Consider the following 24,864-nt stretch of genomic DNA (forward strand, 5'->3'; position numbering starts at 1 on the left):
CTGATATTCTAGTGGTCCTGTGCCAAATGGGTTTCCAAATAAGGTTGCAAGCTATCAGTACCTGTCATATACTGTGATACTGCAAGGAATTAAGACCCTTAGAGAGAACAAACCAAGGAGACTATTCACCAGTTTGATCCTGATTCATACTGTAGGAATGTGACTTACCAATATGCCAATTCTCTACACACCAATCTTTCAAACTTATGAATTATGTACTGCTTAACACGTGTTTGTATCTGAAATGTGTAAATTACTTTGATCACTTAATTACATGATTTTCATATTTAAGCACTATCATCCTTGATACACATGCTTCTTAATTAATTTTACTCACCTGATGCACTTGCGAGGATTTTTTTGCTGTTCCCACCCTGAATGTTTTCTGGGTAAATTCATGTAATATTTACACAACCTATCTTTGTTACCCATACGGGGTCTGGGTACTATTCTTTAAAAATTGGCCATGCTGGTTTTCTTCAAGCTAATTAGTTTCTGAAGATCTTCAGGACTTGGGAATATGTGCTAAATCTATTTTTAGTACATAGTGTAGCTAAGCCTATTTTGTAATATATTCACTTTTTTGGATGAAGTAGATATAGATTATCATTGCAGATGCAATTGAGAATTTTTTGGAAAAATTGTTTTGCCATTAAAGTTTTATTTACCAGAAAACATCTGTTTGGTTTCCAGTCAGAGTAGGTAAGTGAAATTCACCATTTGTAGCGTTCCATGTAATAGTGTTCTGGATTCTTGACTCCAGCAAACTGTAAGAATTGCAATCCATGTTTGCTTCAGTAGATCGATTAAATTCTAGTCTTAATGTTCTAAACATGCAGATTTTGGAGCAAAATTAGCAATTTGCGTAGATTTGTCAGAAGTTAGGTATATTACCAAGGCTGATTTCTCCCATTATGGATAATCATTTCCCTGGTTAAGTATGCTATTACTGTTGGCAAAATTTAAGGTCTGTCTCTTCATTGTTTTGGCTGTGGTGCTGAATAATCTGAGCAATATAATGGTTTTATACCATTCTGTCATTTAAGAACTTGGGAAGAGGCAATATTGTTCAGCATGAAACAATACTACAAGAAACAGTTCAAGCACATAAATTAAAATAATTTTGCCATTTAAAATGAGGATCTCTTCAAACTAAGTCACCAGAATGCTCTGTTAAGCTTTTACGTGACTTGATGCCAATCGGCTAAGTTCTGTTAAATCTAGAACTATACCAATTGTATGTAATATTATTGACGTATCTACTAGGTTAGTGATCAGCTTATAATAGTGTAATAGGGTTCCAGAAATGTTCCAAACCTTTCGGTTGTAATATGTTTTTTATATGCATGTGAATTTTTTTTCAGAGGATGTCGAGGCCCTTAAAAACAGAGTATATTCACTCATTTTGGGCAGAGCTACAATCTCAAAGTTTTAAAGACGGAGCAATTTGGAGAGAATTTAAAAGTAGAGATGAAATAACTGAAGGCTGTTCTCATTTTTGTTTTATTTTTGATGGGATGTGGATGTTACTGGCAAAGCCAGTGTTTATTGCCCATTCTTAATTGCCTACGGCAGTTAGCTGCTTTCTTGAAGTACTGCAGTCCATGTGGAATACCCACATGCTGTGAGAAAGGGAGTTTCAGGATTTTAACCCAGCAGCAGTGATGGAATGGTGATATCATTCCAAGTTAGGATGGTGTGTGGTTTGGAAAGGAATTTGTAGGTGGTGTTACCTAGCATCTGCTACCCTTGTCTTTCTAGATGGTAGAAGTTGTGTGTTTGGGAGGATGCAGTTAAGAGAGTGGGGGTGGACAGGAAAGCTACTGTTTGTATGGAAGGGGATAATAGGTGGAGAAAGTTCCAGATGTCACAGTGACACTCTGGCTGTGGAGGGATTTTTAAATGAGAATAGGAATCTAAATTTTGCCACATTGGAGTTGAGGAATCTTGTCTAGGTCATTGAGCATTGGGATGATGGGCAAGCAGGCTGAGATGAGGAAAGCAGAGTTTTGGACAAATTGGAGTTTGTGTAATTTGACAGTCTAGGTTTAATTTAAATTAATGTTTGAGATTTACAATTTGTTGATATCATCTTTCCAAAAAGTTGACTACTATGGGTCTTCACCTTTGTCTGTCATGTGTTGCCCCTACACCTTTCACATAAGACAGCTGCATCCAGTCCAATGTATCTGTCATCCATTTTCTCCTGTTTCCCTCAGCTGTTTTCATCATTAACTGTTGCTGTCTACTATCTGCTGTATTGATGTGATTGAGATATTGTATCTGCTGTTGATGATATGAACTAATTTTGCCTTTTCTCCAGCCCAATACTTGCTCATTAGTCTTCGTATGTAGGATATGTAAAACATCCTCCAATATGTCTACATCCTGAATGCAATTAGCTTATGAATAGTCACTCATGTCTCTGAAGCACGAAACATAGATGACGTGTGTAGACGTTGGTGATTCTGTTTGCTTTCTCTTTTTATTTTAAAGTCTATCTGTGCATATGTCAAAGAACAAGACTAAAGTAGAACAAATGTGACTGTGCAATAGGGCCAAATAGCAAAAGCTGGCATATTAGGATTCTTAATCAAAGATTCCAAGAGGGGGGAAAAAAGTGAAAAAAGGGTATTTGTCAAAACTCATCTCTGCTGTTGCACTGTAATATCCAATTTCTAACAATGTAAATGTTTGGGTCTCTAATGACCTTCCTGGCAGAGTATACCAAAAGTCTTCATCCCCTAAGCAAAGATGTTTTTTCTAAAATGTTGTTCTAAATTCACATTTTACAATCTAAATTTATGAATTCAAATCTTCCATATCTGTATATTTTATCTCAATGAGGTGCCTCCTTTTGGACAATAGATGTTGAATTTTTCTCTTTCTTATATCTCATCCTGTACTGTTGAAATAAGTCTTGTGCTGTCCTCTGAATCCAGTCTAATGCATACATTTGTCTCCATTTCTGCATCACAAGTCTTTGAAATCTCTTCTCCTCCAACTCTGGTCTTTTATACATCCCTGATATTAATCGCTCCACCCTTGTTAGCCATGCTTTCAGCTGCCTAGTCCCTAAGCTCTAGAATTTCTGTTTGTCTTCAAGATGCTCCTTAAAGCCTTCAACCTTGACCAAGCTTCTGGTCATCAGCCTCCTTATGTAGATTAGTGCCCAATTTTTGTTTGATTCCTTTGTGAAAAGCCTTGGGACTTTTCACTACCACATTCTAAAATACTTAATTCCTCAAGTTTTTAGAAATTATATAAACCAGTCTGTAAAGTTAATACAAAGGAAGACTAGAGATAAAGGGGTTGTTTGTTACCAATGATAAAATACTAGTTGTTAATACATCGTTTGAGTTGTCAAGATTTCTGTTGGTACTTCATCTGACTGGAATCTAAAATCTCAAAGCCTTGATTGCTTTCTTTTCATTTAAAATGTTACCAAGAGCCAATATGATGGCATCTGAGAATCAATTTGCTCGTACAGCATTTGAATCCTAAATTTCAGTATCAAAATCTGCTAAGAGAAATTTGAGGCTTTGACATCTACTGCAAGAACCCTTCATATATTGTAGACTTTACTTCAGATGAAGTGTAGTACCTTCTCAATAATACACTTAATGGTTCTTTTTGAACAATAACTAAATATAGTGTATTTGCCCCCCACCCCCACACCACCCATCATTTATTAGGTGCTACGGTAATCGTAGGAGTGAATAAGTATCGTCTGGAGAAAGAGGAAGCTGTTGATGTGTTGGTTATTGATAATACTGCTGTACGTATGCAACAGATTGCAAAATTGGAAAAGGTAAGGTGTTTCCACAGTTGTTTCATCTAGTAGAGCTAAGCATAATATTGTACTGGCACTCGTTATGTTGCGGTTTTTTAACATTTCTGTGGAGACCTTCAAGGTTATGATAAGAGTTCGCAGGATCTTCAGAAACTCCAGTAAAACACAAAGGGCTGTGGGTTTCAGTGGAGGTTGGGATTCCCCTGTGGAAATATTATTCCTGTTTCACAGTTGACTATGTAACAAAGATAAAGTTCTTGAGTAAAATGCACACTTAGACCAAGTAGAAAACTGGTGTTTAAAAAAAAAGTTTTTTTTTTAAAAAGTTTCCTTATTTTTCCTATTAATCGGATTAATACTATGAGGAAGTGGAGGGATGGGTTAGTAAGTTCGCCGACAATACGAAGGTTGGTGGTGTTGTGGACAGTCTGGAGGGATGTCAGAAGTTGCAGCGTGACATAGATAGGATGCAAGACTGGGTGGAGAAGTGGCAGATGGACTTCAACGCGGATAAATGTGTAGTGGTCTATTTTGGCAGGACCAACGGGATGCAGGAGTACAATATCAAGGGTAGGAGTCTTAGGTGGGTTGAAGAGCAGAAGGATCTTGGGGTCTGGGTCCATAGGACTCTTAAATTGGCCTCACTGGTGGAGGATGTGGTCAAGAAGGCGTATGGTGTAATGGCCTTCATTAATTGAGGGATTGAGTTTAGGAGTCGGGAGGTAATGCTGCAACTTTATAGGACCCTTGTCAGACCCCACTTGGAGTACTGTGCGCAGTTCTGGTCGCCTCACTACAGGGAGGATGTGGAAGCTATTGAGACGGTGCAGAGCAGATTTACAAGGATGTTGCCTGGATTGGGAAGCATGCCTTATGAAAATAGGTTGAGGGAGCTAGGTCTCTTATTCCTGGAGAGACGAAGGTTGAGAGGCGACCTGATAGAGGTTTATAAAATGTTGAGAGGAATAGATAGGGTGGATTCTCGGAGGCTATTTCCCAGGGCTGAAATGGTTGCTATGAGAGGACACAGGTTTAAGGTGCTGGGAAGCAAGTACAAAGGAGATAAGAACAAAGAACAACACAGCACGGGAAACAGGCCCTTCGGCCCAACGAGCCCGCGTCGCCGTCCTACTGTCTCAGTGACCTATTCATGATTTTAGTCTACGCCTAACGTGCGAGGATCAGGGAGGTCCAATTTAGGGACAATTTAGTACCCAATCAATCAGCCTAAAAGCACATCTTTGGGGGATGTGGGAGGAAACCGGAGCACCCGGAGGAAACCCACGCAACCACGGGGAGAACGTGCAAACTCCCACAGACACAGGCCCAAATCCATGTGTCCGCACAGCAACAGAGATAGTCTCTGAGCTGTCATGTTGCCCTCGAGATGGTCCAGTTTAAGCACACTAACGACATGAAGCAATAGGCAACTCCCAAAGCAACATCCAAGAGCAGCCCACTACAACCTGCCGCATGCATGCCCCTTGCTGGACTTAAATGCCTGTGGAGACAAAAAAATTCATTATTAAACAGGCAAAGACTAACATTCCTGAGGCAAAACGTATTCCCAAGCCTACAATGTTCAGTAAGGCCTACTATATCCCCCTATATGTAGCCCGCTCATATGGCTGTCTAAGTGACTCTTAAACAACCCTAGCGTGCCTGCTTCCACCACCTTACTCGGCAGTGCATTCCACACCCCCACTACCCTTTGCGTGAAAAACTGCCCTCTAATATTTGTCTTATACCTAGCCCCCCTCACCCTAAGCCCGTGACCCCTCGTTCTATCCATTTCTAGTAGCGGAAAAAGCTTACCACCATTTACTCTATCTATCCCCTTCATAATCTTATAAACCTCTATTAGATCCCCCCTCAGCCGACGTCTCTCAAGGGAAAACAGCCCAAGTTCATTCAATCTTTCCTCGTAAGACAGCCCTTCCATACCAGGCAACATCCTGGTAAATCTCCTCTGCACTCTCTCCAGGATCTCTACATCCTTCCGGTAGTACGGCGACCAGAACTGGACGCAGTACTCCAAGTGAGGCCTAACCAACGTTCTATACAACTGCAACATCAGACTCCTACTCTTATATTCTATACCTCTTCCTATGAAGGCTAACATACCATACGCTTTCCTCATCATATTCTGCACCTGCACCGACACCTTCAGGGACTTGTGCACTTGCACCCCCAGGTCTCTCTGCGTATCTATGCTCCGGATAGTTCTACCTTTTATCGTATAACTCCCCTCCACATTATTCCGGCCAAAGTGCATCACCTCGCATTTCTCCGGATTAAATTCCATTTGCCATCTATCTGCCCAATCTACCAGCCTGTCTATGTCCTGTTGCATTGCCAGGCACTGCTCCTCAGTACCTGCCAATCCAACCATCTTAGTGTCATCAGCAAATTTGCTGATCACACCACCTACCCCCTCTTCCAAGTCATTAATATATACCACAAATAGAAGAGGTCCAAGTACCGAGCCCTGCGGCACACCACTGGTGACAGGCCTCCAATTGGAAAAGGAGCCTTCCACTACTACTCGCTGTCTCCTCCTCCCAAGCCAGTTCTCCACCCATCTACATACCTGGCCTTGTATCCCATGAGCCTTCACCTTTTCTATCAGCCTACCATGAGGGACCTTGTCAAACGCCTTACTGAAATCCATATAGACGACATCAACGGCTTGTCCTTCGTCAACCGTTTTTGTCACCTCTTCAAAAAATTCCACTAGATTCGTAAGGCACGACCTCCCTGTAACGAAGCCATGCTGCGTATCCCTGATCAGATTGCAGCGCTCCAGATGTTCATACATCCTATCCTTGAGGATCCTCTCCATTAGCTTGCCTATAACCGAAGTCAAGCTCACCGGCCTATAATTCCCTGGGTTATCCCTCTGACCCTTCTTAAACAACGGTACTACATTTGCAATGCGCCAATCCTCTGGGACCTCACCTGTGTCCAAAGAAGAGACAAAGATTTGCGTCAGAGGCCCAGCAATTTCATCCCTCACCTCCCTTAACAGCCTGGGATAGATGCCATCAGGCCCCGGAGATTTATCCGTCTTTAGGGATGTTAGGGGTAAGTTTTTCACTCAGAGGGTGGTGAGTGAGTGGAATCGGCTGCCATCGGTGGTGGTAGAGGCGAATTCGCTGGGGTCTTTTAAAAGACTTCTGGATGAGTATATGGGATCTAATGGCATTGGAAGTTACAGATAGTTCTATGGCTTGGTAGGTATAGATGTGATCGGTGCAACTTGTGGGCCGAAGGGCCTGTTTGTGCTGTAATGTTCTATGTTCAGTAAGCACTGTGCTTGATTCAAAGAATACCCTTTTTCAACTCAGCTAAAAGCATCCAGAAATCAAGAAGAAGTAGACAAATGTCTTAATGCCATCACCGAATGTTCACGCTCAGGAGAGAAAAACCTGCTGGCTCTTGCAGTGGAAGCTGCTCGTGCAAGGTAAAGCAAGACTCCCTAATGCCAAGAATGAACGTTCATGATCAGATGCATTGTTACTTTATAGAGCTGACCATATCTGGCTTGTGGATTTGATCAGTCAACTCATTCGTGAAGTCAAAATGTATTTTTGTCTTGAAACTTTTTTGTAAGTTTTCTAATGTGAAAAAAATTATATCTTTTGGTGTATTTTTAGCTAGTATTTAAGATTTTTTTAATGCTCTCATTATAATTTAGACTTTGCGTTTGTTTAAATGGATTTGCAAACAAGGTGTTGGAGGTGTAATTTAATACACTTACAAATAAGTGACCTGAAATCAGGGCAAAGGAACAGACTTGCGTTTGTTTGAGTCTTCCACGTTTTACGTAAGATGTTCAATCTTCAATTTCGATCCAAATTGAATGAGATGTTAGCTGTATCACCTGCCCAGAACTGGAGTGGGAATGGCAGGGAAGGGGGCAAAGCCATTCTGAGCTTCATGTTACTGCTGCTGCAAGCAACAGACAAAAAGCATTATTATAGTTTGCCAGTTGTGGTGGAAGGGTGGCCTGGGGCAGAGTGCCCACGTTAATTAATTGTCTGGTACAAATAAGTCCTGTAAATAGAAAAAGATTCTGGCTGGAATTTGCCCATCCCGCCTGCCACTAGAATTTTAGTGGGCGGGTTGCAGAAAATGTGAAACCCCATTGACAATCGGGCGGGAACTTTTAGACCAGTGCGGCCTGAGAATTCTGCCCTGAGATTTGCATAGCTAAGCATTCTCCATTCATAAAGAGGACTTTCTCCTTCCTTCCTTTACAAGCTCTCTTGGAGATTGCTTTCAGGCTTTTTTTATTCATTCATGGGATGTGGGCATCACTGACTGGGCTAGCATTTATTGCTCATCCCTAGTTGCCTTTGAACTGAGTGACTTTCAGAAGATATTTTAAAAGTCATCCAATGTGGCACTGTGGTTAGCACTGCTGCCTCGCAGCGCCAGGGACCCAGGTTCAATTCCTGGCTTGGGTCACTGTCTCTGCAGAATCTGCACGCTCTCCCTATGTCTGCGTGGATTTACTCTGGGTGCACTGGTTTACTCCCACAGTCTGAAATGTAGGTAAAAGGTAGCTGTGAGACCAGTTGTGAGTCAAAGTATAGCAAGTTTATTCAAATGCTTTTGGGAAGTACACCTGATACCTTACAGCGGTTCCCCAGCCTTCTCTCCAAACACAACTTAAGAGCACATATTTATACCCCCCCAGTCATATGCATCTTCTCATTCTCAGCAGGTTCCCAGGCAGTGGCTGAGCCTCCATTGAGGGAACATGGCTGCCTCGGCATTTCTTCATGGTTATCTCAAGGCCACAATTGTTCCACATCGGTGGTGTGATTGGCCGGCAAAACAAGTTAAAGTTATAACTTGGCTGGTATAACAATTTCATAGGTTGTATAGCATATAATATGCTGGTACATGACACATAAGTAGTACTTAATGAATATATGTTTATGGCATGCAAGCTTCACTGTTAGGCAGAAGTCCATAATATTAAAGACACAAATTAATATGAGCTGGGTCAGCTACATCTCTGAACGAACTATCATAAATTTGTGTACAACAGCAGGGACAGCTGCAGTCTTATCTGTCTGGGACACATGAAAACAAGTCTTACAATACCTTTCTACCAATTTCCAAGTATTACAAAGTTCATTAACCCATTCCCTACTGCAGAAAGATGTGCTGGTTCACTGCATTAGCCATGTTAAATTCTCCCTCAGTGTACTCAAACAGGGACTGGAGTGTGATCACTACAGATTTTCATTGTAACTTCATTGCAGTGTTAATATAAGCCTACTTGTGACACTAATAGATAAACTTTAAACTTATGTGGGCCTGGAGTCACATGTAGGCCAGACCAGGTTAGTGAATCAGATGAGTTTTTACGACAATTGACAATGATTTCATGGTCATCATGAAAGCTTTGATTTCAGATTTTTATTGAATTCAAATTACTGTAGTAGGATTTGAACTCTGATCCCCAGAGCATTACCCTGAATCTCTGGATTCCCAATTCAGTAATAATACCACTACACCAACCTTTCTGCTTATTAATAGGGCACTGGTGAGGCCGCAACTGGAGAACTGTGTGCAGTTTTGGTCGCCGCACTTACGCAAGGATATTTTGGCCTTGGAGGGAGTGCAGAGGAGGTTTACTAGGCTGATACCGGAGTTGAGGGGGTTGAACTATGAGGAGAGGCTGAATAAACTAGGCTTGTACTTGTTAGAGTTTAGAAGAATGAGGGGCGATCTCATTGAGACATATAAGATGATGAATGGGATGGATAGGATAGAGGTGGAGAGGCTCTTCCTGCTCAGAAAGGACAGTAGGACTAGAGGGCACAGCCTCAAGATAAAGGGGGGGTGGTTTAGAACGGAGTTGAGGAGGAACTTCTTCATTCAAAGGGTGGTGAATCTCTGGAATTCTCTGCCCGTTGGAGTGGTGGAGGCTGCCTCGCTAAATATATTTAAGACGCGGATTGATAGGTTTTTGATAGGCAAGGGGATTAAGGGTTATGGGGAGAGGGCGGGAATGTGGAACTGAGACACGACAGATCGGCCATGATCTTATTGAATGGCGGGGCAGGCTCGAGGGGCTAGATGGCCTACTCCTGCTCCTATTTCTTATGTTCTTAAGGTTCTTAAGATTATTCAGGTAACCAAGTGCACACCCACCCTTTCCTCAATCCTAGTTTTTAAGTGCCAACCACCCTTTTTTTTTAAGGCAGAATAAGGGTGCCTAGACTTTGAAAATTATCTGCAACCTTGGAGAAGAAAACAACTTTGAACTCACAACCTCTTGACCTCTGCACTCATCATGTCTGAGCTAGCCTGCTAACTTTCAGAAACAGGATAATAGACAAAATGCCTGCTGCTAAAAATGAGTCACTATGTTTTTGATTCTTTTATGTATTATTTGTTAGGATTTTTTTTTAACTCCAGTGGAGTAATTTAAAGTAACTGAAACATTGGACAGAATTCTCCCATTTTGAGACCAAGTGCTGTGGTAGGGACGGAACATGGAATTTATCCCACTGTGGAGGCTGGCTAGAAAATGCACCAAATCCTCAATCCTGACTTTGTTAATTATGCACCCAAGTGTTTTACACTATTTAAAGGCAGGGCGTCCTGGATGGTGTATAGTCCGCTGTCATGTCTGGGTGCTTTATTGAAAAGCTGTCCAACATCACTGACCCACAATTGAAGAAAGAACCTCTTGAAAATGAATATAATCCCTGGGAGCACTCTGAGACTGGGAGATGGACCGCCTGAAAACAAAAATATATCTCCAGAAACATTTGATGCTGGAAGATGGAGAGAACAGAATGCTGGGAGAACAGATAGCCCAGGAAATTATCAACCAGTGAGTCTAACCTCAGTGGTTGGTAAGTTGATGGAGAAGATCCTGAGAGGCAGGATTTATGAACATTTGGAAAGGTATAGTGTGAACAAAAATATAGTATGATCAAAAATAGTCAGCACGGCTTTGTCAAAGGCAGATCGTGCTTTATGAGCCTGGTTGAATTTTTTGAAGATGTGACTAAACACGTTGACGAAGGAAGAGCAGTAGATGTGGTTTATATTGACTTCAGCAAGGTGTTCGATAAGGTCCCCCATGCAAGGCTTATTTGACAAAGTGAGGGGGCATGGGATCCAAGGGGACATTGCTTTGTGGATCCAGAACTGGCTTGCCCACAGAAGGCAAAGAGTGGTTGTAGATGGGTCTTTTTCTGCATTGAGGTTGGTCACCAGTGGAGTGCCCCAGGGATCTGTTCTGGGACCTTTGCTCTTTGTGATTTTTATAAATGGCCTGGATGAGGAAGTGGAGGGATGGGTTGGTAAGTTTGCCGATGACACAAAGGTTGGAGGAATTGTGTCAGAAGTTGCAACGAGATACAGGTAGGATGCAAGACTGGGCGGAGAAGTGGCAGATGGACTTCAACCCAGATAAGTATGTAGTGATTCATTTTGGCAGGTCAAATAGGATGACGGAATATACTATTAAGGGTAAGACTCTTAGCAGTGTGGAAGATCAAAAGGATCTTGGGGTCCGGATTCATAGGACGCTCAAATCAGCTTTGCAGGTAGAGGATGTGGTTAAGAAGGCGTATGGTGTACTGGCCTTCATCAATCGAGGGATTGAGTTTAGGAGTCGGAAGATAATGCTGCAGCTGTACGAGACCCTGGTCAGACCCCACTTGGAGTACTGTGCTCAGTTCTGGTTGCCTCATTACAGGAAGGATGTGGAAGTCATAGAAAGGGTGCAGAGGAGATTTACAAGGATGTTGCCTGGATTAGGTGGCATGCCTTATGAGGATAGATTGAGAGAGCTCGGTCTTTTCTCCTTGGGAGATGAAGGCTGAGAGGTGACCTGAGAGAAGTGTATAAGATGTTAAGAGGTATTGATCGAGTGAATTCTCAGAGGCTTTTTCCCAGGGCTGAAATGGCTGCCACAAGAGGACACAGGTTTAGGGTGCTGGGGAGTAGGTACAGAGGAGATGTCAGGGGTAAGTTTTTCACTCAGGGTGGTGGGTGCGTGGAATTGGCTGCTGGCAGTGGTGGTGGAGGTGGATTCGATAGGGTCTTTTAAGAGACTTTTTGGATAAGCACATAGAGCGTTATAGGTAAGCCTAGTAGGTAGGGACATGTTTGACGCAACTTGTGGGCTGAAGGGCCTGTTTGTGCTGTAGTTTTTCTATGTTCCATATCCTTAATTACATTTGTTCATTCAAAGAAGATTGGAATTTAAGTGCATAGGTTTTCCTGTAATTTCCTATTATGTCTCTGAAGCACATTGGGACAGTTTTTCTGCATTAAAAAGTATGTCATGCAGTTGCTTGTTCATTCTTGGAAAATAATGTTGATTTACTTTCTGTTAATTTGTTATTCTTTCACGCTATGAAACTGGCCACAGTGAACCTGCTTTTGCAGTAGCAAAGGGTATCATTGCCTATTCTCCCCCCACATTCTCTCTATGTTGGTATTACCATTTCTCTACTTTGGTATTAGTATATTGACTGCTGTTGAAAACTCACCTTTTTAGAAATTAGTTAACATAGACTTTCACGGCACCAGGGACCCATGTTCATTTCGGGCTTTGATTGACTGTATGGAGTTTGGATGTTCTTCCCATGTCTGTGTTGGTTTTCTCTGGGTGCTCCAGTTTCCTCCCAAAGATTTGCAGGTTAGGTTGATTAGCCATCCAAAATTGCCCTTTTGTGTCAAGGAGATTAGTAGGGTAAATATGTGGGGTTACAGGAATAAGGCTTAGGTGATCGATGCATGCTTGAGGGACTGAATGGCCTCCTTCTGTACTGTAGGGATTCTATGAATTACTCCAGCTCATTGACTCAATGCACGCGTTTCATTTTTTTACTTCCTTTGCCCAGAAGATTCCACCATCTCTTGTGCTTACTAAGATTGCATTGTGACAGAGATTTGCTTTCCTTTTGCTTAGTGATGAATATTAATTAGAGATCAAGGGATAGCATTGCTATGGAATTTCCACTGAAAATATGATGATCAGGGAATCACTATGTAAATTCCAGGTGCAATATTGCTATATGGGTCTATTCCTTCAGGAGGTCCTTCCTCATAATTCCAGGAACTTTGAAAAAATTAATTTTTGAAGAAAGTGTAACGCAGCAATATTGTACTTCATCTTCAATGCTTGCTTTGCAACTTCTGACTAAGAAGGTTTTCTTTCTTCTACTTGATTTGTTTTCTGCATTTGCAGTGCAAGGATGATTTCGTGTTATTGGATCAGTTAGATTTATCCTAAATTACAGAGAAAAGAATTGTTGACAAAATAATAGAAATTGAGTTGCTGGTGTCCCAGGGTGGGACTCTGCGATTGACAACATCATCTTTTGTAGCATGGGTTTCCTGCTCAATTTTATGGTTCATGGAATTTTCTCGAAGCGTGCTAAATTAATGACTTGCTACTAGGAAAAATGAGAAAATGGACTTTACAATAAATCTTTCAAAGATAAAGTGAACAATTTGGAGCAGTTTCATTAATACGTAAATATTGGGGTAAAAACAGTGCTGGAAAAACTCAGCAGATCTGGCAGCCTCTGTGAAGGGAGAAACAAGAGTTGATGTTTTGAGTACAATATGACTCTTCTTTGGAACTAGATATTGAGACTCTGCAAAGAGAAAAATGCGTGTCTGAGTCATCTGAGGAGGATATCAAAGACTGTGCTTAAAATTACAAATTCCAGTGTAGATGAATGCAGGAGTTCAAGAGAACAGCTTAACTCCACCTTCTCAAAGACAATTAGGCATCAACAAGAAATAGTGGCCGTGTCAGCAACATTTGCATCCCACAAAAGAATAACAATAATTTCTCCCCCAATGTCAACTAAATGAAGGAGATAGTCATCGACTTCAAGAAGCATAGAGGAGAATATGCCCCTATCTACATCAAAGGGGACGGAGAAAAAAGAGTCAAGAGCTTCAAGTTTTAGGTGTCTAGATGACAAACAACCTGTCCTGATCCCCCTGTACCGCTATAGTTAAGAGAGCCCACCAATGCCTCTACTTTCTCAGGAGGCTAAAGAAATTTGGCATGTCTGCTATGACTCTCACCAACCTTTACAAATGCACCATAGAAAGCATTCTTTCTGGTTGTATCACAGCTTTGATGTGGAGATGCTAGCATTGGACTGGGGTAAGCACAGTCAGAAGTCTCTCAACACCAAGTTAAAGTCCAACAGTTTTATTTGGTAGCACAAACTTTTGGAGCCTCACTCCTTCAGGTGAGTGAGGAGCTGTGTTCACAAACAGGGTGTATATAGACACAAACTCAATTTACAAGATAATGGTTGGAATGTGAGTCTTTGACAGTAATCGAGTCTTAAAGGTACAGACAATGTAAGTGGAGAGAGGGTTAAGCACAAGATAAAGAGATGTGCATTGTGTCCAGAGGACAGTTAGTGAGAGTTTGCAAACCCAGGCAAGTTTTGGGGGTTATAGATAGTGTGACGTGAACCCAAGATCCGGTTGAGGCCGGCCTTGCGTGTGGAATTTGGCTATCAGTTTCTGCTCAGTGATTCTGCATTGTCATGTGTCGTAAAGGCTACCGAGAGAACGCTTACCCTACGATCAGAGGCTGAAGCCCGTGACTGCTGAAGTGTTCCCCGACAGAAAGAAAACAGTCCTGCCTGGCAATTGACAAGCCAATTTATTCATTCATTGTCGGAGCATTCAGCCTCTGATCTTTGGGTAAGCGTTCTCCAAGGCAGCCTTCATGACAATACAGAATCGCTGAGCAGAAACTGACAGCCAACTTTCGCACACGGGAGTACAGCCTCAACCAGGATCTTGGGTTCATGTCACACTATCTGTAACCCCCACAACTTGCCTGGGCTTGCAAAATCTCACTAACTGCCCTCACTGGAGACAATACACACCTTTTTTTAAATCTGGGCTTAACCCTCTCTCCATTCACATTTGTCTGTACCTTTTTAAGATTTGATTACTTGTAAAGACTCTCATTCCAATCTTGTAAATTGAATTTGCGTCTATATACAGCCTGTTTGTGAACACAGCTCCTCACTCACCTGAAGAAGGAGTGACACTCAAAGCTTATGCTATCAAATAAACCTGTTGGACTTTAACGTGGTGTTGAGACTTCTTACTGTATCACAGCTTGGCATAGCTCCTATTCCATGCAAAACTGCAAGAAGCTGCGCAGGATTGTGAATGAAGTCCAGTCAATCATGCAAACCAGCCTCCCATCCATTGACTCTGTCTACACTTTCCGCTGCCTCGGAGAAGCTGCCAGTGTAATCACGGACCCTACTCATCCCAGACATACTCTCTTCCACCTTCCTCCGTCAGGAAAAAGATATAAAAGTTTGGGGTTATGTACCAACCGACTTAAGAACAGCTTCTCTGCTATCATCAGACTTTTGAACGGACCTACCTCATATTAAGTTGATCTTTCTCAAGTCTATGATTATAACATTTACATCCTGCACTCCCTCCTTTCCTTCTTTATGTACGGTATGCTTTGTCTGTATAATGCAAGAAACAATACTATTCACTGTACACTAATGCATATGACAAATCAAAGAAAGTAAAATCAAAGTCTGCCTTCCCTTTGTGTAAGGAGTTATAAATTGAATCAGCCAACTAGTGAACTATTGGAATGATATTGTTTCAAAAGAGCACTTTAACACTTGAATAGAGCGAAGAATTGACAATATAAATATTACTCATCATTTATCTTAGGAAGTAATACCAAGGATTTGGAGTTCAAGGAACCTGCTTTCATTGCATATTTCCTTGTCCATTTTAATTTAATAACAATCATTGGTAAAATAACTAAATATTTGAGCCTTCTGATGTTCTAAATATATAAACTTATTTATTTAGATGTACAGTTGGAGAAATTACAAGTGCCATGAAAAAGGTATTTGGTGAACATCAACCTAGTAACCGCATGGTGAGTGGTGCATATCGACATGAATTTGGAGACGGTGAAGAAATGTCTACGGCAATAAACCGGTAAGTTTAAAAATTAAGTAAATGATCTTTACCGTTTTTGGAGGTTTGCTGACATCCATAAAACTAAATGATTATATATGCTTTCATTAAAATTCTTAAAATATTGATAGTTATTCCTCAGGAAGTATATAATGAAGATGTGCTTCAATTATTTTTGGCTAATTTGTCCAACCATCAATAAATTTATTAGAAATGTAAATTTTAATTTCCGTCTTGGAAGTGAACATAAGAACATAAGAAATAGGAGCAGGAGTAGACCATCTAGTCCTTTGAGCCTGCCCTGCCTTTCAAAAAGATCATGGCTGATCTGAAGTGGATCAGTTCCACTTTCCCGCTTTCTCCCCATAACCCTTAATTCCCCTGTCTATCAGAAACCTATTTACCCACGACTTAAGTATATTCAGCGAGGTAGCCTCCACCACTTCAACGGGCAGAGAATTCCAGAGATTCACCACCCTTTGAGTGAAGAAGTTCCTCCTCAACCCTGATCTAAACTGCGCACCCCCCTGCCCCCGCCCCCCCCCCCCCCCCCCCCCCCATCTTGAGGCTGTGTCCTCTAGTCCTGCTATCCTTTCTAAGCGGGAAGAATCTCTCTACCTCTACCCTATCCATCCCCTTCATTATCTTATACGTGTCTATAAGATCCCCCCCCGCCTTCTAAACTCCAACGAGTACGGACCCAGTCTATTTAGTCTCTCTTCATAGGCCAACCCCCTCATCTCTGGTATCAGCCTAGTGAACCTCCTCTGCACTCCCTCCAAGGCCAATATATCCTTCCGCAAGTGCGGCGACCAAAACTGCACACAGTACTCTAGCTGCGGCCTCACCAGTACCCTGTACAGTTTCAGCAAGACCTCCCTACTTTTATATTCTATCCCCCTCACTATAAAGGCCAACATTCCATTCACCTTCTTGATCACCTGCTGCACCTGCAGACTGGGTTTTCACAACTCGTGCACAAGGACCCTCAGGTCCCTCTGTACCGTTGCATGTTGCAGCTTTTCGCGTTTTAAGTATAATAATCCCTCCTACTATTATTTCTGCCAAAGTGGATAACCTCACACTTGCTAACATTATACTCCATCTGCCAGGTCCTCACCCACTCGCTCAGCCTATCCAGATCTCTCTGCAGACTTTCTACACCCTCCACGCAATTTGCTTTTCCACTCATCTTTGTGTCATCAGCAAATTTCGTCACCCTACACTCAGCCCCCTCCTCCATATCATCTATATAAATGGTAAACAGTTGAGGCCCCAGCACCGATGTCTGTGGCACTCCACTAGTCACCAGCTGCCAACCAGAATAGCACCCATTGATACCAACTCTCTGCTTCCTATTAGACAGCCAATCCTCTATCCATGCTAACACCTTACCCCCAACTCCATGCACCCTAACCTTCTGTAGCAGCCTTTTGTGAGGCACTTTATTTCACGCCTTTTGGAAATCTAAAAACACCACATCCACCGGTTCCCCTCTGTCTACCGCAGAGTAGAGGGGAGTGTGGGGAGGAAGATTTGCATTTAGGTTGCGTAAGTATTATGTGGCCTTATCTTGTACTTGCCCAGTAACAGAAAAGTTTCCATCTACTTAAATTATTTTGTCAAATTATTTTGAAGATCCTAGAAACCTCAAATTGCCCCTAAACCCATATTATAACATTGTTTTATGTAATCTTTCCTCATCTATACAAGTCCTAACATTCTAGCGAATCTGCACTGCATTCTGTCCAAGTCTATTCAAAGTGATATATATTTTAAAAGATGTTCACCACATGTTTAGTAGGCAGGAATGTGGAGCTGAGGTTACAATTAGACCAGCCACGATCTTTTTAAATAGTGGAGCAGCCTCATGAGAGCAAGTGACCTACACCTACTCCTAACTATTTTTGTTTGAAGTGTCAACTGAAAATTGTCTGTTGTTTGCTGATAGGAATCTCGCTTTGACCTTTTTATATGTAGGATTGAAAAATTTGCAAAGGATGAAGGCCGTCGACCCCGTCTCCTTGTTGCAAAAATGGGTCAAGATGGACACGACAGAGGAGCAAAAGTTATTGCAACGGGATTTGCTGATCTTGGCTTTGATGTTGATGTAGGACCACTGTTTCAGGTAGTTTAATGGATAGTATTTTAATTTGAGGCAGAAACTTGTTTAAATTCTAATTTGATTTAAAAAATTATCAGTTTCCTGTAATAGCAGAAAACATGACTTGACAATTACATATTGCAAAGCAGGTGTGCATCACGTGCATTGTTTATTAAAAAATAGTGTGAACTATTTTAGACCAGATTAGCGAGTAAAATACATCACATTTAAAGACCGTTTCCTTAGATGATGCAACATAAAATGACACATGATTCCAGTTGGCTGAAGCTATGGTATTTCCATCTTTACATTAAGTAATGGGTGCCCACTATGTTTATTTCAGTTTGTTTTTCTTAAAATCTAAACTTGAGTTTTTAGTTCTGTAGTAATTTTCCCCAAGCTGTCTCCCTCTTTTCCACAATGACTGCTGACCTAATAAATTTAAGCAAGACAGTGGATGTTCTAAAATGCAATCTCACTATTAATTCTTTCTTATTCAGTGCTTACTACTGCCAGGTATTGATAAAAAGCCGAGGCCACAATCTCGTATGATTGTCTAGAGAAATTAGTTACCAAACATGAATGAGCATAAAGCTTTGATTTGACAAATTTCTAATTCCATGTCCTGTACTGGTTGATGAGAATATCACGTTCCTTGACTTCGACTTGTTTGATCTCTGATTGTTGACAATGTATAAGAAAGAGGTTTCTGATTCAAAACAAGATAGACTAACACGTTTTTTTCATTTTCCAAGGGTTAATTGTGGGATAAGGAACTATTTTATTGGAGTAAAACTTGAATTCAAAACCTGAGTAAAACCTGAGTTCAAAACTGCAACCTTCTCTGAGAGCACAATCAACTAAAAATTGTTGGCACTGAGTATTTTCAAAAAATACACAGGTGGAAGAGATCTTTGTACTGTAACACGCTCTTGCAGAATTTTAATTCTATAGTTTTTAAAAAAAAAATCAGTGTTAATCACGGAGAAGACTCTAGGGTTGTTGAAGGGAACTAAATGGGGCTAAGCATGATTCTCTGAGGGCCTCTGCCCAAGTGATCCATTTATCAAGATTACTTCGCCTGCCTGCCAACAGATTGTTTGTTTTAACAGTTGTACAATAGTCAAGTTAAGAGGTTCAATGAGTTCAGATCCATGTGGCCAAGCTAAGATTCTGCCACAAATATCATGATGTTACACATCAGGAAATAGAGTGCTATTAATTGATCATTTGTCTAAGAATCTGTTTTAAAATAAACCGTTGAAATTATTTCATTGAAATACAGTCAATTCAGATGTTAATTACAAGATTATTATAATGTCATTAGACCTCTACAAAACATTATTTTATTTCTAGACACCTCGAGAGGTAGCTCAGCAAGCAGTGGATGCAGACGTACACTGTGTAGGTGTCAGCTCGTTGGCTGCTGGGCACAAAACTCTTGTACCAGAACTGATTAAAGAGCTCTGTAATCTTCGGCGCCCTGATATTTTGGTCATCTGTGGTGGTGTGATTCCTCCTCAGGTATTACATTTAAGGTGTCATTTCAGGGCCTCTCTTGTACAGTAAATAATAATGCAAATGATATTGAGTGGGTGCTTCTTTAATCACATTTCTTTTGTCAGATTTGTGTTAGATAGTGACGACTGGAGATAAATGTACAATTATGCTATTCTGTTGGTTGTAATAATAATATTTTTATAGACCTAGTTCTTGGGGCTAAGGGGATCAAGGGATATGGGAGAAGAGGAATCAGGATATTGTATTTGATCAACCATGATCAAAATGAACGGCAGAGTAAGCTCAAAGGAACGAATGGCCTACTCCTGCTTCTAGTTTCTGTTTAATGTTAATCACTCAGACACAAGTGACTGGGGTAGAGGGCTGTGAAAACAGCCTGCAATATATTTCTGCCATAAAGAATAAATTGATGACCATCCAAATTATTGTATCCTGTAACAGGAAATAATTTTGTTGGTTCTCATTTGGATTTTTCTCTTTAATTGTGCAAAATAACTTGTTTACCTGATTCTATTTTCTTCAGTTAACATGCAAAGCTGTTGAGGATTTGGGCCAATTTTAACAATGTTGAGATATTCTAACTAGAGGATAGGGGAAAGAACAACAAAATGTACATCAACTTCTAGTTTTTGCACCTTGACTTGCAGAGAAAATCTTATGCAGAACTTCCACAAATGTTAAGGAATATATTTTGGGTAGGATGTGAATAAGTGTATGCTACAGACAGCTGTGATGGAATCTCTTGTATTCAGTTTTCACATATGCAGAATATAAATAACAGTGTAGTTTGGTGAAACTTAATTGGGGAGCTGGAAAAACTGAGAATGAACATAAGAACATAAGAAATAGGAGCAGGAGTAGGCCATCCAGCCCTTCGAGCCTGCCCCGCCATTCAATAAGATCATGGCTGATCTGTCGTGGCTCAGTTCCACATTCCCGCCCTCTCCCCATAACCCTTAATCCCCTCTCCTATCAAAAACCCATCAACCCGCGTCTTAAAAATATTTAGCGAGGCAGCCTCCACCACTTCAACGGGCAGAGAATTCCAGAGATTCACCACCCTTTGAGTGAAGAAGTTCCTCCTCAACTCCGTTCTAAACCGTCCCCCTTTTATCTTGAGGCTGTGCCCCCTAGTCCTATTGTCTTTTTTGAGCGGGAAGAGTCTTTCCACCTCTATCCTATCCATCCCATTCATCATCTTATACATCTCAATGAGATCTCCTCTCATTCTTCTAAACTCTAATGAGTACAAGCCCAGTTTATTCAGCCTCTCCTCATAGCTCAACCCCCTCAACTCCGGTATCAGCCTAGTAAACCTCCTCTGCACTCCCTCCAAGGCCAAAATATCTTTGCGCAGGTGCGGCGCCCAAAAATGCACACAGTACTCCAGTTGCGGCCTCACCAATGCCCTATACAGCTGCAGCAAGACCTCCCTACTTTTATATTCAATCCCCTTCGCTATGAAGGCCATGTGCAGTTCAATACAAGAAATGTGAACAGTGAAAACATACACAGAATGGTAAGATTACTGAGTGAGTGGAAACGATCTATGAATACAGATAAATTGGTCGTTAAAGATGGGGATGTGGGAAGACGGCCATAAAATGTAAATATGTTTTTGAGTTTTAAACATAGAGACATTGTAAATAAAAGCCAGTAATTGCTTGCTAATCTTGTTCAGAACATTGGTTTGGCTACAACTGAATTACTGTGTACAGTTCTGTGTATCCTATTGTAGGAAAAATATAAAAACCATGGAAAATGTAACAGTAAGTTCTTGGTTGAATTCAAATGAATTAAGATTATGAAGAAAGATCTGATAGAAATTATGATATTCTAAATCCTGATTCTGTAACTTAAAACATTTTTATTTAAAAATTGTTTAAAACCTTTAGCAACACAGTATTACTCAGTTTCCTTTGTTTTCACCATGACTGTGTGTTGTGGGAGCCTAATTTAAATTGAGTGAATTTCTATCCTGCTAAGGTGGAACATTTGCATGGCATGTCACTCACTGACATGGAAGTGACTGACTTGGGTTATGTTTTGTCATCTTAAGCTTTTAACTGACTGACTGTGAAGATTTATATCAAACCAATGAAGCGGGAAGCAAAGGTTAGGAGTGGTGATTGAATGTTTTGTCATAATGGTAGATCTTGATGTGGAGAGAAAGAGATATTGCCTTGGAGATTCAGCAAATCTATTATTGGAAACCTTGTTTGTGGGAATACTGTCAAAAGTATAGTGGCTGATTAAAGGAAGTCCCAGTGAGAATCCTATTGAGTATGACCAAATCAGCTGAAAGCTGCACCACCAGTGGTGGGTAAAAGAGTGTAGGGGAAGTACAATAAGAGGAATGGAACATTATAGAAGGAAATACAAATTAAAACTTGCATTCATATAGCGCTTTTCATCACCACTAGATATCTCAATATCTTGCAGCCAATGAAGTACTTTGAATAATAGCCATTGATGTAATGTAAGAAATGCAGCAGCCAATTTGCACATTGATAATATAGGCTTGGAGAGATTGGAGATGAGTTGGAGCAAAGCCATGCAAATATTTATCAGCAAGGACAAGGATCTTGAATTTATAATATTCAGGAATTATAAATTCTGAATATTTATAATTCCTGAATATTTATAATTCCTGAATATTTATAATTCCTGAATATTATATTCAGGAGAGGACTACAGGGGAGGTTCCAGAGGATTGGAGAATAGCCATTCTTGTTCCTTTGTTTAAGAAGGGTAGCAAGAATAATCCCGGTAATTACAGGCCTGTGAACCTCACATCAGTGGTAGGGAAATTTATTGCAGAGGATTCTTCAAGGCAGGATTTATTCCCACTTGGAAATAAGTGGACGTATTAGTGAGAGGCAACATGGTTTTGTGAAGGAGAGGTCATGTCTCATAAACTTGATTGAGTTTTTTGAGGAAGTGACGAAAATGATTGAGGTAGGGCAGTGGATATTGTCTACGTGGACTCCATTAAGGCCTTTGACAAAGTCCCTCCTGGCAGACTAGTGCAGAAGGTGAAGTCGCATAGGATCAGAGGTGAGCTGGCAAGGTGGATACAAAACTGACTCGGTCAGTGGAAAGGGTGCGTTTCAGAATGGAGGGCTGTGACAAGTGGTGCTCCTCAGTGCTGGGACCTTTGCTGTTCAAAATATATATAAATGATTTGGAGGAACCTGTAACTGGATTGATAAGTTTGCAGATGACACAAAGGTTGGTGGATTTGTGGATAGCGATGAGGACCATCAGAGAATACAGCAGGATATAGATCAGTTGGAGACTTGGGCAGAGAGATGGCAGATAGAGTTTAATCTGGACAAATGTGAGGTAATGCATTTTGGAAAGTCTAATACAGATAGAAAATATACAGTAAATGACAGAATCCTTGTATTGATAGGCAAAGGGATCTGGGTGTACAAGTACACAGGTCACTGAAAGTGGCAATGCAGGTGGAGGAGGTAGTCAAGAAGGCATGCGGTATGCTTGCCTTCATTGGCTGGAGCATTGAGTTTAAAAATTGGCAAGTCATGTTGCAGCTCTATAGAAGCTTAGTTAGACTGCACTTAGAATATCGTGTTCAATTCTGGGTCACCACACTACCAGAAGGATGTGGAGGCATTTGAAAGAGTACAGAAAAGATTTACCAGTATGTTGCCTGGTATGGAAGGCATTAGCTATGAGGAGAGGTTGGAGAAATTTGGTTTGTTTTCACTGGAATGACGGAGTTGAGAGGAGACCTGATAGAAGTCTACAAGATTATAAGAAGCATGGAAGAGTGGATAGTCAGAAACTTTGACCCCTCCACCCTGGGAAAATTACTAGGGAGCATAGATTTAAGCTGCAAGGTTTAAAGGAGATGTATGAGGCAGATTTTTACACAAGAGTAGTGGGTGCCTGGAACTCATTGCTGGGGAAGGTAGTGGAAGCAGATACGTTAGTGACTTTTAAGGGTCATCCTGACAGTCCATGAATAGGATGGGAATAGAAGGATATGCTCCATGGAAGGGTTGGGAGTTTTAGTTCAGTTGGGTAGCATGATTGGTGCAGGTTTGGAGGGCCAAAGAGCCTGTTCCTGAGCTGTAATTTTCTTTGTTCTTTCTAAATAAGCATGTGGAAATAAGTGAACAGGAGAGGATATGTGTGTCAAACTGGACAATTTGAGACTTATGGAGGAAGTGAGATCAACAGAGTGTTAGTCAAATCTGGATTGATATCCCCTAGCTGACGTAAGGGAAGACTGTGGAGTAGATAGTAAATTAAGTAGCTTTATAATGGATACAATATAGGGCTTAACATTCAACGCATAAGGATGTCAATATTCTAAACTCTCTGGTTCAGTGTGTCCCTGGAAGAGGTATGGAGTAAATGGTAAGGAAATAGTCTATCGGGGCCTAAAGACAATGGCTTTGATCTTCAATAACAGTGCTGGAAGAAATTGTGGCTCATTGGACAGTATCAGACAAGAGGTCTACAGCATGGAGGCGCCTGAGGATCCATGAAGCATGCTGGAAATATGATTCATGTACATGAAAATTGACCTCGTGCCTTCAAATGATTTCACCAAGGCCCAGCACTGGACGAATAAGGGAAGGAAGTCTATGATTAACTGAATAATTGCCTGTATAGGGAAGGGAAAAGAAGTCATTACTGAAGAGTTCAGATAGTTGAGAGAAGAACAATGCACAAGTAGTCCCATGGAACTGGATGATAGCAAAGCATTGGAGGATAATGGCATGTGTAGAAAACTTGAGAACAAGTAATGCACCATGGTAATAGTCACAGGATTTGTGACTCATGTTTTAGTACTAAGGAAAACAAAGTCTGAACTGGTGTTATTTGACCAGTTTCTGAAATGGGGAATGTAAACCTATTGGAGGATTTGAGGGAAAGTGAAGGTTTGAGATGAGATGGTGTTGAGTGGACCAGTTATATTTTTAAAATGGGGTTCGTGACTGAGGTTTTATAGAGCTGAGGAAAGGGAACTATTGGTAATGGTAGCATGCATGTGGCTGACTAGGAAAGTAGGATCAGGGAGAAGTTAAGTCGTCAGGAATTAAGTGAGACTAGATAGTCCATCTTGTGCACCTTTCTTTGATTCAAGATGAAGGTGGGGAAAGACAGGTGAAAAGCTACAAAAGTCTTTCCATTGATTCCTGCTTTGTTATGGGACACTACTATTTGAAAACCTCTGGGCTAAAAACTTAGCAAGTGTAACCAACTTGAACAAATAAAGAGAGTTTAGAAGAATGAGGGGAGATCTCATTGAGACGTATAAGATGATGAATGGGATGGATAGGATAGAGGTGGAGAGACTCTTCCCAAAGGACAGTAGGACTAGGGGGCACAGCTTCAAGATAAAGGGGGGGCGGTTTAGAACGGAGTTGAGGAGGAACTTCTTCACTCAAAGGGTGGTGAATCTCTGGAATTCTCTGCCCGTTGA

The 24,864-nt window shown here is 41.1% G+C and overlaps 1 protein-coding gene across 1 annotated transcript in view; it reads left to right on the plus strand.

Annotated features, from left to right (window-relative positions):
- Positions 1–24,864, plus strand: part of mmut (methylmalonyl CoA mutase) — a 41,869-nt gene that overhangs the window by 16,002 nt on the left and 1,003 nt on the right. Inside the window, exons 7-11 of the mRNA XM_080192366.1 lie at positions 3,696–3,811; positions 7,141–7,256; positions 15,671–15,802; positions 17,762–17,909; positions 19,242–19,409. Coding sequence (XP_080048492.1) covers positions 3,696–3,811; positions 7,141–7,256; positions 15,671–15,802; positions 17,762–17,909; positions 19,242–19,409 — 680 coding nt within the window. The remainder of the gene's footprint in view (positions 1–3,695; positions 3,812–7,140; positions 7,257–15,670; positions 15,803–17,761; positions 17,910–19,241; positions 19,410–24,864) is intronic.

This window comes from Carcharhinus amblyrhynchos, chromosome 7 (genome assembly GCF_965287045.1).
Source record: "Carcharhinus amblyrhynchos chromosome 7, sCarAmb.v2.hapA, whole genome shotgun sequence".
NCBI lineage: Eukaryota > Metazoa > Chordata > Chondrichthyes > Carcharhiniformes > Carcharhinidae > Carcharhinus > Carcharhinus amblyrhynchos.